This window comes from Heliangelus exortis, chromosome 5 (assembly GCF_036169615.1).
Source record: "Heliangelus exortis chromosome 5, bHelExo1.hap1, whole genome shotgun sequence".
In the NCBI taxonomy this organism is placed as follows: domain Eukaryota; kingdom Metazoa; phylum Chordata; class Aves; order Apodiformes; family Trochilidae; genus Heliangelus; species Heliangelus exortis.
In genome coordinates this window covers 5730820-5746209 of record NC_092426.1, presented here as the reverse complement: position 1 = coordinate 5746209, position 15390 = coordinate 5730820, and the positions used below count along the sequence as shown (strand labels likewise).

Genomic DNA, 15390 nt, shown 5'->3' with positions numbered 1-15390 from the left:
TTCCTGAATACAACAGGACAACAGATTCATATGTTCTAAATTAGGATCTTACTCTCAGTCCATATCAATTATATAACACACAAGCAAGACAACTTAATTGCATCAATCATATCCTCCTGACAGGGTCATTAAATGTTAACAGAGGGCTCACAAATTACAACTTTTTAAACACAATCCTCATTTAAAACTATGTTCATGTCATGAAAACTATGTGGAATTCTTGTTACACACACAGACCGAAACATCTCAGCTTGAAATTAACAAGTGTTCACATTGTATGTTTGTGTTTTTTAATAAAGACATGAAAACTGGCTCTGAGCCTTCCAAACACAGGTACACCTGCTAACTTTTATCTGTAAAAATAATTCAAGGCATAAAACATTCTTTAAATGGCTTACCCAAAAGTCATTTGGATGGTATATGCATATAAAACATTTTTCACAGATAGTTTAACTGACACTTTTGATACATTTTAAGTACAGTTAAAGATAAATTCTGCACCCAAATGCAAGTGGGTCAGGTGCTACAGTGACATAAAAACAAAAAAGTGGTGCAACCACATCTGGAAACCAGTGGTCTAATTAAAATAGTTGAACCAAGCTAGTCAATATTCACAAGCTTTGCATAAATAAGTTGCTACTGAGGCTTGATAGTTGATTAACTCGTTCTGTTGAACAACTTCTCACAATTTAAAAACTATCAGTAAAAAAACCACTCTAAACATCTGCAATGAAGTATGTAGGAACAAACTATTACACTCTGCCATAGCAATTAATATTGCAAAATACATGTAATATAGATGTGGACACACAGAAAAAGTCAGCTGTCTGCATGCACCTGGAACACTGCATAACCACTGCATCTGAAACGTGTGCTTGGGAAAAGAACAGAGGAGCCAAATAGTGTCAAATAAACCTTGATCAACAGCAGGACCCCCAATAACAGCAACAGAAAGAAGGATGAGTGCTGGACTGACAGCCAGATTACCACTTGAGCTGTGGTCAGTATTCCCATGGACAATTTCAGCTCTTCCTAAATGCAAAACAGAACTTTTTTCCCCTCCTCCAACTGTAATTTCAACTAAGGAAGAAGGATGGAGGGGTGGTGGCACTGAGAATTTACCATGGCTCAGATAACAACCTGGCTGCGTGCTCGCATCCTGAAGATCTGCAATAGGACTTTGATAAACAAGCTGGGGGGAGCATTATCAACTGGGCAGCTTAATAAAGTTTTTGTTTATACTGCCTTTTATTTTCAGACAGAAAAAGCCTTTGAGCAGTATGCAAGTATATGGGATCTCCACATTCAACCTACTATGAGTCTGAGTAGGCTGTTTGTTTTAAAAGTGTCTCTTGGTTGGGCAAAGTCGCTTTGCATAAACGGAGCTGACGTAAAATTAAAAAAAGCAGTGATGTTATATGCTAAATTTGGGGACAGACAAACTGGAACACACACGCAGCAGATACAGTGGCAGGCTCAACACCACTCTGTATGAAGAGCAAAGTTTAAAGTATCATCTCGAAGGAGAAGGTGACAGCACCCATATGAACAGCTACTGACTACCACAGCTGGAAGAGTTACATTAGCAGACTGAAAAATGACATAAAAGACAATAGTTTTAATACAAAACACTTAAAAAAAAGCCTCTTACTGAAAATATATTATTCCAAGGGCCAGGAGGACAGAAAGATAAAAAGCAAAATTACCGCCACACTTAATTTCTCAAAATGTTCAGTATAAAATGGCAGAGTTACAAATGAAGAAATATAAAATGAACTACAGTACCTCTTAAACAATTCACCCACAACATTCAGGAATAACACAAGCACCACAGAGCCAACTTCACCACATTTAAACCCAGAGTAAACAGCCATAACATGGTTATGATACATGGTTATGAATGACAGCAGCACTGGAACAACCAGAACAAGATACTACAGTGCTGAAGCTGCAATGTTTGACTTAGCACATGCACAGATTTCTTGCAACAGTTCTAATAGAAATCTGAGGGGGACACGCCTTACATACAACTTTATAGCTCAATTGCAAATAACAATTTCTTTACTGGGAGCCAAGTTAAGGAATTATAAACCAAGTCTGGAAACCTGGCATTCTTGCCAAGGCAAGTCCAATTACTGGAGCAAGACAACAAAATATTTAAATTTAAATGCCTGCCATTTTTTGTACTGTGGTTTTGAAATATGTAAAGTCGTAACATGACAGCAATTTAAATGTTTCTCCTCCTCTCCCTCCTGTCCCCCCTCTTGTTTCCCCTGTTAAATTTTTACAGAAGGGAGATTTCTGTAGATGGAACTTTGCCACTGATTTTAAGGTCCTCTGATGGGAAATTGTTATAAGGAAAAAAAGAAAGAAACATGTTCTGTGTGTCTGCATTGAAGAAGTCTTGCACATGCCAAATGTATTTCATATTCCAAGAACTCCTGAAAATAACTGATTTTTTTTAGCATGTGAGATCAGAGAGGTGTCAGTACTCATCTCCTTCAGCAGTCCTGAACCACTTTCTTCATCAAAACAAATACAGAATGTATGAAGCATTTTTCCTTACCCACTCTCATTTCCACTTAGGAACCCTGCAACAGCACCAGGAAGTTCAGACTTCACAACTAAAAGGTAAGATGACATAGCTGCAAACAGAAGCAGAACAGATTTAGTAGAGGAATAGCAGTATCCCTGATTGTAACAATGAGCATGGCTTAACCAGAGTGGCTTTGAGACTGGAACACCTCAGCTATAGATTAGACACCATGGCACCAGAATCAGAATTTATTTTCTCATGTACTTCCTTTAAAAATAGCTGCAAATCCCTGAGTATTGTACTGATGTTTGCTAATGTCTCTAAAGAGACTGTTGCAATGTGAGTCCTGAAACAAGGAAAACATAATCCAGAGGACTAAAAGGCAAAACAATATAAAATATAAATCTGACCTTTTACCTGGGAATAGAGACCTACAGGCTAGAGACAGACTACAAGGCTGTGGCACTTTTTCCTCTTTGCAGGACATTGCTAATGGCAAGTGTAAATAATAAGATTTGTTTCTATTAAAAAAAAGTTTTTTTTTTAAAGACTCGGTTTTTATTGTTGTTCAATTGCTCTTGTACTCAATTTCTGTATGACAAAAATTCAAAGATGAGAATAGAACCTGAAAGGTTCTTTACATACTGCATGGTTTGGTCCTTGGAGGTAAGAGGATCTCTGCTCTGAACCCCACCACCAGGAAAAGCCCAACAACAGAAAGTGCAGAACTACACAGGAACTGTGACTCAGAAGAGAATCTGGTAGCTACTCTTATAGGAGTCAACTTGAAATCAAGTGCTTATAATTCTGTTCAGAAAAAAAGCAATGATGCATGTGCACAAATCCAAAAGCCACTTCATTGTATCACTTTTCTCCTTTACTACATAAAATGATCAAAGGAATAAATAAGCAGGGTTTTTAAAATTACAACTTATACTAATCTTCAGATACTGTTCATGTCACTTTTTCTTTTACAAAAGCAGCAACTATTTATATGAATCAAAAACCAGCAGAAAATAACCCAGAAAACTTGAGCTTTACAAACAGCTTCAATGAGTAACAAAACATACATGACACTCCCTTCCATCCCTCAGCAGCAATTTTACTAACATGCTGACAAAAGTTTAGTTACATTTAAAACTTGACAAAAAATTAATTTGTTGCATTTAAATTTTACTGTTCTAGATTTATTCTTTAGAATTTTGGTGTGGTTTATTTAATGATTCTCTGAAATTAAACCAAAGTTTTTTAAAGAGGTAAACCAGTAAACCTCTATAAGATGATTTTTTAATGTGGGTTATTTTCTTAAAAGCAATGTTTTGAACTTTAAAAAACCCATGTGGACTCAGACACTGTTGTGCTACAGCAGTTAATGCTAAGTTTTGAAGGCAGGGAACGTGATGTCTATAAAGAAAGTGAATTCTATTAATACAAAGTGACATCCACCTACCGCAAGGTTAAATTAAAACCACTTGGTAACTCACTAAATAAGGAACTATTCACTTGTTCATAATGAAAAGCTCTGGTTTTCCCACTCTTCAAGTGCACATGTAGCTGTTGATTGTGTCTGGTGAGGTATTTCTCTGCTGTCCTGATTTTGCTCTCCTATTTGTATACAGCAGAAGACAGACTCAACCACAAAGATCCTTACAGTATGCATGTTTCTACATCACCAGAATCTGTAAGTAAATTAACATAATTTCTTACACCAAGCTACAAGCAGATGCATCTTTCACCTTAAGCAAAGAAAGATTTTTTTTTAAAAATTACATTGGAAGTAGAGCAGGAAGGAAAATTGCTCAAATTATAATTCAACTTTATTTACCCGTAAGCCTTCTTCCTTGTTTTACACAATACTTTGTACACAAGCAAGTCAGAATTTTCACGTATTTATGTCCTTCAGAAAGATTTAAAAATTAGCTCTTTTGCAGCCTCAGCTGCAGAAAGCTTCAAATTAATTTCCAGATCAGATTTCCCCCTAATATGCAATCTGTCACTCTTCCCTTGCATTTCTGTTAGCCTCTGGCTAATCATTTGATCACTTATCCTTTGTTGTGCACTTACTCTTTGTTTTTAAAAGAGGAGTCCTATTTCACTGAATTCCACTCCTAAGTAGAGAACCAATCATGCACCAAGAAATGTGCACATGCTAAACATTTGTATGCATCTTTCTTCCTTTCTCTGGGCATATGGGAAACAATCTCACACAGTAGGATTTTTTTTTTTTTTGTCCCCAGATTATATTCTCTTGTTTTTTCTAGAAGATGAAGAAAATAAAGAAGAAACGATTTTATTTATAACCTTATGCCTAGGTAAGATGACAAATCTCATACACAAACCTGAGCAGGACAACCACACTAAATACAGTTTAAAAGTCAAATCCTGATTTTTCTTCTCTTACACAGTTGTAATTCTTCTTACAAACAACAGCTCCTTGCAGCTTTACTCAGCATGGAAGAGACACTAACCACTGTTATTGACATTAACTCTGAAATGTACTACAAAGGGAGGAAAGAACATTGTTTTTTAAAGCTGAAACCAAAACAGCAAAGCTTCTCCAAAAGGGACACAGCAAGATGAAAAAACGACCTCAAGTAGGAATAAAGTGCCTATGGCACGACAGACAAGAAGTCACGTATCCTCTGCTCCAAATAAGTACATTTTACTTAACTTCCCTGACACCCACACAACCGAGGCAATGTCAAGTTTAATTGCAAAAACCAAACGTCAGCTTTCCTTGGCAGTCTAAATGTGTAGAGGAAGGAAGAGATTACACAGTCACAGGGCTAAACTGTGGCACTAGTGAACACAACAGAGAGCACACCTTGTGCTTTGATTTATTCCACTCTGGCAGTATTAACTTGCTCTGTCATATCAAAAATAATTTCAGTGTTTTAATGGCTAAACTTAAGGCAGTTTTTACCACGTACAAAAATGTCAATAAGCATACATTCAGCTGCAGGAGTGTTAAAAAAAACCACAAACAAAAACAGTGTCAGAAGCAACATTCCCTTCAGAGTCTACACCCTCACACATGAGGCTTTTCCAATGTAATGTCATCCTCTAAATTAAAAAACAATGTTGTACATTCTCCCTGTCACCTTTTCTTTGCAACATGAGATATCTATCTTTGGTATCAATGAATGAGGCAGATTTCTTGCAGAACCAACACTGTACAATGGCATAAACTGAGGCTTTAGCAACATCCAGATGCAACAAGTGCTTAACTACAACTACAGGAGCAACCTTCATATAGTTGCTTCCTAATTTTTAAGTCCTGAAGTTTCATAGATTGTTATTTTTAGAAATTTTCAGTGTGCATCACCAAGGGCTACTTGACTGAAAACTAAGCAGGTTTGAACTTCTCAACAGACCTTGACACAGAAATGCCATAAACCACTATTCAGCTGAAATTAAAATTTTATTTTTTTTTAACTCAACAGGTTTACCACTGCCTTGAAAGCAGCAAGAGATTATATATATATATATATATATATATATATATATATATATATATATATATATATATATATATATATATAATTTTTCATGGTTTAAAACTTAGTATTAGATCTTTGACTAAAAAGAAACATATGTAAAATACAAAGCAGGATGCTTGCTTTTTACTTTCATTATTATAACCTGTAGTGCCACCAAGACATATGACTCTCTGTAAATACACATTATTCAGAAAGTCCTTCTTGTGCCATAATGTTGTTTAGCACTCAGCATATGTGCCCCTAACCTGATAAAATATTTGTGGCTAGAAAAAAGGGAAGCCAAGTTTTTGTTTTTTAAAAGTCTTCAAAATACCTCTTCTGAGGTAGCTCAATCTTAAAATCAAATATGTGAGTAGCTTTTTGGTTATCAGAAAAAGAACTGCAACTTTTCCTTATTATGCTACCCAAAAAAGATCAACTGCTGAAGCCTACCACAGTGATGCAAGAGGATATGTACATTAAACCTATGTGTTAATAGGTAACTTACTCCTTCCTCAGACTATGGCTGGTGATAAATCCCTTCAAATCCTTTAAATGAAGAGACTGAATTTAACTCTTGTGGTCAGTTTTTTCCTAATCTACCACTGTAGCTGATCACATCAGAGAGCTATAAAAATGTCTTGCATTATTAAGCACTGTGGAAAAAAGGAACCAAGCTGCCCTCCAAACTTCATACAGGAGGAAACGGGGCTGGGGAAAAATAAGCAGTAGCAACACATCCACACTGGTTGTTCAGCCCTTGCTACAAAAAAGAAGGGTGCTGACCTGGGAGTCAGGGCAACGAGACACAGCAATCTTGACTCCCACCTATGGGAATATTGTATAAAACAGAGATTCCTCATGAATGCCTATAAACAGTAAGTCAAAATACTTCTAGCTTCCCATCCTTTAAAGAGTTCAGTCAGCAAGATCACAGTTTTCCCCCAAATACTGAAAAGATTGGAGGCTGAAAGACAGAAGTAGCAGAAGACACTACTGGTCGTGGCACTCTCCAGCCCAAAGGAGCTGGATCTGTCACAGCAACTGCATGTGACAAACCCCTTTGGGATTGTGTCTCCTTTTGCTGGTACGGAGGTTGTTTAAAACTGAATCTGTCCTAATCCAAACAATGTGGCAAAGTTGATAAAGGAAAGCAGGGAAGGATTTCAAGAAAGTTAAACTAGAAAAGGTTTTGGGCAAGCTCGTATTTTTCCTCTCAAAGAACTGGAATGGAATAGCAAGATAGGAAGTGTTTCAGTATTGCACTCAGCTGCTCATAAGCAATTTGAATTGGGGAAACATCAGGAATGATGCATGGATACCACTGAAAACCATCAACTATTTCAGCTCTCATATCATAAGGACTGAAGAACATGCTCTCTTGTTTTCATTTTGCAATGACTCCCGACATAGTCAACTTTAAAACATCTCCCAATTACTTCATGTATTGTTTTTAATATTTCCTTAGTGAAAGCTTAAAAACCAAGAAAATTTGTTGGGATCACTGGTTTGTTTTTAAATACAGATGTAGAATGGAGGATGTGGAAGGAGACAGAATATTTGTTCATATGGAGATGTTCTAAAATCTTTTTTGCAAGTCTTCACGTTACAGATACTCATCCTAATTAATTTCCAATTCCCTGCTTCCCTTTCCTTCTAACTTTAGCTTTTACCTGAGTTACCCTGGAACTTACCTACGGCAAGCTTTTAAAAAAAAAAAAAAAAAAAAAAAAAGTCCTTATTCCACAGGGAACATGTGGGCAGCAGATTTTTAGTTTGGTAAAACTTCATTAGTTTAATTGTATTTATACAGTTATGCTAATAACACTGCAATGTTTTCTACACAGCTCACCATATATTCCATTCTGAAGCACAGCTGCAGGTTAGAATTTTTATTGGTGTTTATATTTAAAGCAGGCTAATTATTCTTTACAGTACCAAACCTTCCAATAACCACTTGATGCAATACAAAAACACAAGAGCATGGGTCATCCATTGTTAGATTAGTACAGGAGCTGACAAACCTGCCCTTAATTAAGAAAGCCCTGCTGGGGAAATCCTCACTTTGAATCAGTAAGGATAATTATTAGGCTTTCAGGTAGAAAAGCAAACGGCACTGTGAAAACAAACATTCATGTTTGTTTGAAAACGGAGTTAAGATTTTCCAGCCTTAAAGGAAGCTCAGTAATTTCTCAAGGTATTAGCAATGCAGCTCTAGGCACCCAACAAACTGTGTGACTTGAACCACTCATTTTCAAAGTTTTGTAGAGCATTGTGCTCTGATAACAAAGAGGGATATTCCCACCACCACCTTCAGACTCCCAAAATTTAAACTGGAGACAAATTTTGGAAATACTTTTTAAAACTAAAGTTCAGAATGGAAAAATGCCGGGGGGGAAGGGGGAGAAGGGAATAGTGTGCAAGCCAAAAATGCTCAATTAATTCGATTAAACAAAGTGTTGTACTTTTAATCCATGCGCAGCGTTTATAAGTACAGAAAGCACACAGTGACCCCCTCCTCAGGCACACTCAGGAGTTAAATACCGCATCGTTCACTTCACATACACGCAAAAGGGGGTGCGCGGAATGAAGCGTGTAGGAAGGGGAAAGTGCTGAACGAAGCAGGGAAAAAAAGGGGTGTGCGGGATGAAGCAGGAAAGGGGGTGTCAGGAATGAAGCAGGAAAGGGGGGGGGGGTCATGCGGAACGAAGCAGACACGCAGGGGGTGTGAGGAAGGGAGCTGAGGGCGGGAGGTTGGGAGACGCGGGAAGCGGCCCCGGCGGCGATGCCAGAAGCGGGCGGCAGGGGGAGCGCGGGCCCCGCCATCCCGCACTCTGCCCGCGGCCGCGGAGCGGGGACTGCGCGCCGCGGAGCTTGAGAAATAGCAACTATCCCCGAGTAAATGTCCCACGTATTGCACTCAAAGGTGGGTTCCTGCGCGCTGTGCACCGCGCTGCCTGTATTAGCAGGCCGTAAAATGGAGCTAAAGAGCCGAATGCTAATCCTGGAACTTCTCTCTACTGCCTGAGGCACTGAGGCGGATCCGAGGATAAAACAGCACTCCAGGGATACAGCAACAATGCCTTTTCTTCATGGCTTAATTTTACAAAGAAGAAAAACACGTACCTTTGAGGACACTGTAACTGCAGAATATTGAAATTAAATCCACAAGCACCGGTTACAAAAATTGCACTTAATTAAACTGTATTTACACTAGAAAACAAATAATTCTTTGTAAAATTAAGCTCTGGAAAGCTCGGTTCTGAAGAGCGATGGCAGTGATCCCTTGGGTACAAGCCAGGACAGGCTCCTCACTCGGATCCTCCGTACCAGAACTCCCCTGAAAGCCTCAGCCCACTGACAGACACCGTCAAAAACCCGAAGTCTGCTGCACACAGCCCCTCACTCAGTCCACCCATACTGCGGGGCTGCACTGCAGGTCCTCCTGCTGCACTTAATCCCTCTGCTAATAATTTTTCATTAACCGAACTGACGCACTCGGCAGGTTCTGTGTGTCACAGCCACCCGGCCCTGGGGCCCGGTCCCATCGCCCCCGGCAGTGACCTTCAGCTGGTACCAGCCCCAGGCCCGCAGGAGTTTGCTGTAAAACTCCCCGCATGCCTCCCGCCAGACCTCACTGCTGAAGATTTGTTGGTGTTGGCAACAGCCTTAGAGCTGCTCTTGTGCAATACCTCATTGTGCTTGTCTCCCTTTTTTCCACCAGCCTTGCTGAAATAATTCCCTCTCTAGCTTCATTACATACCCTTCCTGATTCCTGCCGATTTTCTCTGGGGCACAGGGCTGTGCAACTCTCCTCCTTTTCAGCCGCATCCGCAGAGAGGGGCAATTCCAGGAGGAGAAATTCCAGTCTTCCTCCCCCTCTTTGGGAAGCACCTAGGAGGCTCGCAGAACTTCCCTGGCAGGAGAGGGGGGAAGGGATGCACACTGCCGAGCCACGGCCTTGGCCCACTGTGCCTCATCCATCACTTCCTAGAAGCACCAGGCTATTAAAACAATAGCAGGGACTGGTTCCAATTCCTCTTGCTCCTGGGAAGGATTACATAAAGAGCCCTGTAACCCAGCATTTTCCATGGCTCCTTCTGCACCTCCAGCCACACAACTTCCCCGAGGACCCTTCCTGATCTCAGAGGTGAGAAGGTCTGAGATCCTCCAAGATCTTCTTCTGCACAGCAGGCACAAAACAGACATTTGGAAGATCACCCCGTTTAGAAATCTGGGGCAAAAGAAAAGGCTCAGGACTGGATGAACAAAGCTACAGCCTGGTAGCACAGAATTTGACTGCTGCTTTTCTAGTGTCCACTCTGCAGCCCCACAGACACACTAAGCAGCTCTTTGAAGAAAAAGGCAGTTCCCATGTAACCAATCACTCTTTATTTACATCAAAGAGCTCCCTGACTCGGCCAAAATACTGACAAATGGAAGAGTATAAAAAAAGGAGCTCTGGCCATCCCATTCAACCACTTGGTTTCACTTTCTTCACAAACACCTACACTGCAAGAACAAGTAGATACTGATGGAAGGAAACCTAGGCAAACAGTCTCAATTTTTAACTAAGACTCTGTATACATTCTATAAAGTCTGTAAGTCACAGTATTTAAGATTGCCTTATTTACATTTGGATATTGAAAGTTAACACATTATCCTGATGCATCCTTACTTAATCCTTTGTACTGCAATGGATTTTAGTGTATGATTTGTGTTACTTAGTGTGACACAAGTGTTCGAAGAGACAGTTAAAAATCTGCATGGAAGTTGTGTGCTCACATTAGACATAGATTTTAAAATTTCAGACAATGTATTTGAAATATTTTTTTAACCATTTAAATTCCAAATTTGATGGACCTATGGTTGTACAAAAATGTTTCTCTCTTCTTTGGGTATCCTGCTAGTAGAAAAATAAACTCCCTTACCTACACAAATCTATAACTATACAATTAGGCTGCCAAATTCAAATTTGCACCCTAGGCTTTCTGTTTTAGAAAAGCAAAGATGAAAAATGAGAAAGCATAACTATATTGAAATGACTACTACAAAGCTCTCTGCAACACAAATGAATGCAAATCACTTCCGCAGCTGAATTATTTTTAGAAGTGATCAGACCAAACTTTAAAAAAAGCCCGGAGTAGATGCTGAGAGTGACAATAACCCTAGTAAAGCTGCTTATTTTAATCACAAACCATCATTCATTATCTCATGCTCTCCAATCACTTCTGAAATAAGATACTGGATGATGCAATGTATGCAGGTCTGATGATGGAGGAGGTAACAGAAAACAATTTTATTTTTAGCTTTACTCTGAAATTAGAGATGTTGACAGAGTCTGGATGTCTGCCCAACAGGCACAGTGCTGCTGGCTCCTTCAAATGGCCAGAAGAACAAAAAGAGGGGAACACCTACCAAAGGGCACCAAGGGGGAAGGGGTAGTTTTACACTTAACTACTGCATGGCTCCCGTTCAGGACAAACTATGCTCCAGTCTCACCACTCCCATTTAAAATCTGCAGATGGACCAGAAAGAAAATTTCTTTCTCTGCATTTCTTCAAGTGTCAAGGCTCATGAGATGTGAAGAGAATTCTCCATCCCTCTTTGAGCTTTCTGTTTTGTTGTTTTTTTTTTCTTTTTTAAAGAGCCTGCTACCCCGCAGTATACTTAACTTCAAAGATGATTCCTGACACTGTGCTGCTCTGCTGACTTGGACTGCAGCATCACAAGCTTCTGCCAAAGGCAGTTGTTAAGGGGAGAAGTAACACAGCTGGGAGCTCTGTTCCCAAACAAAAATCTAAATACTAAACAGAAGCTGCAACAGCTCCTTGCAGTGACAGCACAATACATCTTCTGCATGAGAGAAGGTGCCAGGGAGACCCAATTTATAACTCATGTTTCCACAGATCACCCTTCCTCACAGACTGGGGCATGTGTTGGTGCTACTAGCACTGCCTCAGAGAAGGAAAATCAGCTTTCTCTTTGCAGTGCATTTGAAACTACATGATCTTTGCAAGAAAACATACCAGATGCATGAACTACTACTATTTGCTTACATGAAAGCTATAGCCCTTGGAACCAGAAGAACCAAAACAGAGTTTTGAAAGCTTCCATCAAAATGAGGTCACTGAAAATATTTGAAAGAAGAGTTTCAACTTGCAAAAACCTACTTTTTAACTGGCTAGACAGAAAGCCACTGGCTGGCAAACAAGGCTCAACTTGTTGGCAGAGAAGTCCACTGCAGAAGACAAAATAAGTAGTTTGATAATATGCATGAGTTTGAGGCTCTAGAGTTACTGAGCTGAATTTTATTAAAAATTACACAGAGAAGGTTATGAACTGGTATGAGGAAGAAATGAGAGTCATATTTCCTTTGACCAGTCTTGTACATGATCCCAGAGTCTCCAGAACCTGTACTATGTATCCCTCCTTCTCTAGTACTGTTTATTTAGAGGTCCAGTCATACGGGAAAGGAAATTAAAAAAAAAATGTTCATTGCTACAGAATATCCTGTAAAATCTGTGTGAATAAATAATCCTTAATCTTGGAATTAATACATTCATTCCAGCCTGAAATTAATGCTTGGGTTTTTATAGCCTTTTAAATTGGGCAGGTTTTATTACTGGAGCTTTTAATTTAAGAAAAGATTTCAATTTTATAATGAAAGCAGTTACTTGGTCTAGTTCTAGGTCTCTACATAATAACAAAACCCAGGAATCACTGTGTTATCTGGGCTCTACAATACAGCCCTAAAGGAAAGAACAGCAGCACTGGGATGTTGTTTCCTTCTGTCACTGTATGTGAACATTTGTCTTCTTGGGAGTAAGGGACAGAGAGGAGGAAACTTTCATGTAATCCCTCATCCCTCAAAGCAGCCAACCCAATTAAGGTAAAAAAAACCCAAAATTCTTGTTAGACACTCTCTACTTTCAGAAAATTCCCTTTTAAGGACACTAGTACTTCCTAAGTTTCTAGTATGTGAAAAAACCTGAGTTAAGAGCTTAAATGCTTAGATGATTTTAATAAACTAATAGTAGTTGTCTTTGTATTACTTTATACACCAAGGAAGTAAGAATAAGGTAACTGAGCAGCCCAGCACATGGCAATACTGATTACCAGCCCACAGTGAAAGTCAGCAAACTAAACAACCCTCCCAAAACACAAGGTATTGAACTAACAACAAAAAAGCTACCATTAATAAAGAACATATGAAACTTCAGGGCTAAGTAAACATTCAGCTGTTACACAAATCCCTAAAACGCACAAGCAAGTTCCAACAGCACAAACCCAAAACACATGATGTGATAAAATGTAGCTACCAGATGCAATTTATGGAACTGTGCAGAGGAGATGATGCTTCCTCAGCCCCTTGCAATTACCAAGGTCAATTATAATGGATGTGCTCCATGTCCTGTCATGCAATACCAGGCAAACAATCCAACCCCCCCGTGTCCCTCCATCTACCCTGCTTAACATGATGACATAAAGCTTTTCTTTAAGTTTTCTGTCATTTTAATTAGTCTCTTTAGAATACTCTCATTTAATTAATGCCTTTGGTGTCTTCGGTTAATATTGAGCACATGAAGTTTCTTACCTCCAATATTCTGGATAATTATTGTAATTGCAACAAGGACCTGCAAAAAAAAAAAAAAAAAAATTTCCTTAGAAAGGGTTAAGGATAACTGAAATCATATGTCTATAGCAGTCATGAAACACATATGTATTATCTTAAACAGACCAGATGTAGAAGTGATAACTAGTATGGAAAGGAAGGGCATTTTCTCTTTACTGAAGAGTTTAACACATGGAAACCAATGCAATCTAAAAGGAATATAAAAGAAAAAAAAATCTCCCTGACAATACTGCAGTGAAAAAGCAAGAGAAGTTACAGAGTGAAGCGTGTTCTCCAGAAAATGAGGTTTTAAATCACTGAAAACATGGAAGTGCATTCTGACATCAGGTAAGTACAAATGAAACTGATCATTCACCTCTGAAAATACAGACAGAGATTTCTAAAAGCTATTTCCTCACTCAAAAAACTTGAATATTCTTAACTGTAATGAACATCATTATTCCTTTAAACTTGTAAACAAGATAAAACTACATAGACTTCTTTAGCATTTATCATTACTCATACTGGACTGATACAGACATAAAAATCACAGGCTATTAAAATATTTGTCTAAACAAAGAATCAACTTCCAACTGAAAAAAAAAAAAGGTGTTTTCCCAGGGTTTTCCTTTCAGTTCTGTTCTAAAATACCATCTAATATAGCTTTTCTTTTAACCCCTGACTTAACAGGATGGTTCTACATGAGTGCTACCATTAAGTCAACTTGAAAAATAAATAAACCAGTTACATGAAGAAAAGCTAATTAGTACTTTTGAGTAAAATCTGAAAGCAGAGTTGCCATTTTTCCAATTTCTCAGCTAGAGAATCAAATTAGACTTCAAAAAAATTCAAAGTCAGTTCAAAAGTTGCCAGGGAAAGGAAAAAAAGAAAAAAAGAAGAAAAAAAAAAAAAGATATATTGGAATTTGCCATAGGTGGAAAAAAGTACTTCATTCCTTTGGAAAGGGAGAATCAGCAATCTTCCAATAGCAGAAAATCTCCATTCTCACAAAAATCAAGAGAAATATTTTTGACCATAAGGTTCTGCAAGTACTCTACTTCTAGAGCAGTTAACCAGGAGTTCCCTGTTAACCTAAGATACCAAATTCAAACAAGGTCCTACAGCAGTCAGTCTGTATCATCAGCAAATTACTCTAGGCAGGAAAGAGTAAGTCCTATTTTAAAGAAAAAAGAAAAAAAAAAAAGCAAAAAACAACAACAACAACAAAAACCCCAACAAAAAAAGCACCATGATTTAGTTTCTGACGAAGGTGAGGGGAGTTCTGGGACAGGACTAGATTCAGAATGCTTGTGCTAAACTAGGAAAATCTAAAAACCAACAAGATCAAATAAAAGCAATTAATTCAGGAAGCAGACCTCAAACATACAAATTAGAATTATTAGATTTCAAATAGAGAAAATATTCAGGGATAACACAATCAGTAGCATGAGGCACCCACAGAAACAGCCAATCTTGTTTTGGGACATAGTACCAGCCATACTCTATCTAGAATATATTTAGATATTTAATCTTCTTGTCACTCTGAGTTCCCAGCCAGCTTACTGTGCTCCATTTTCAGGCAAGTTTTAAGAAAGGTGTACAAATATCAAGGATACTTCAAGAAAGATAAGATTTCCAAAAAATGTCAGCTCATCAGGAAAGCCTGGGGAGCTTTGGTTAATTATTTAATGGAAACAACAGCTTCCCAGCCTAGAAGTAACCCAGTGCTCTCCGTGTACACTGAAAATAAAGAAACAGAT

General features: G+C 38.6%; 1 protein-coding gene across 3 annotated transcripts in view; it reads right to left on the bottom strand.

Moving 5' to 3' along the window:
• SLC38A6 (solute carrier family 38 member 6) overlaps positions 1 to 15390 on the bottom strand; it is a 42079-nt gene that overhangs the window by 19404 nt on the left and 7285 nt on the right. For all 3 annotated transcript variants that reach the window (XM_071745305.1, XM_071745303.1, XM_071745304.1), the window contains exons 5-6: positions 13613 to 13652; positions 2567 to 2645 (exon numbers count right to left, since the gene is read on the bottom strand). In XM_071745305.1, the coding sequence (XP_071601406.1) occupies positions 2567 to 2645; positions 13613 to 13652 (119 nt within the window). The remainder of the gene's footprint in view (positions 1 to 2566; positions 2646 to 13612; positions 13653 to 15390) is intronic.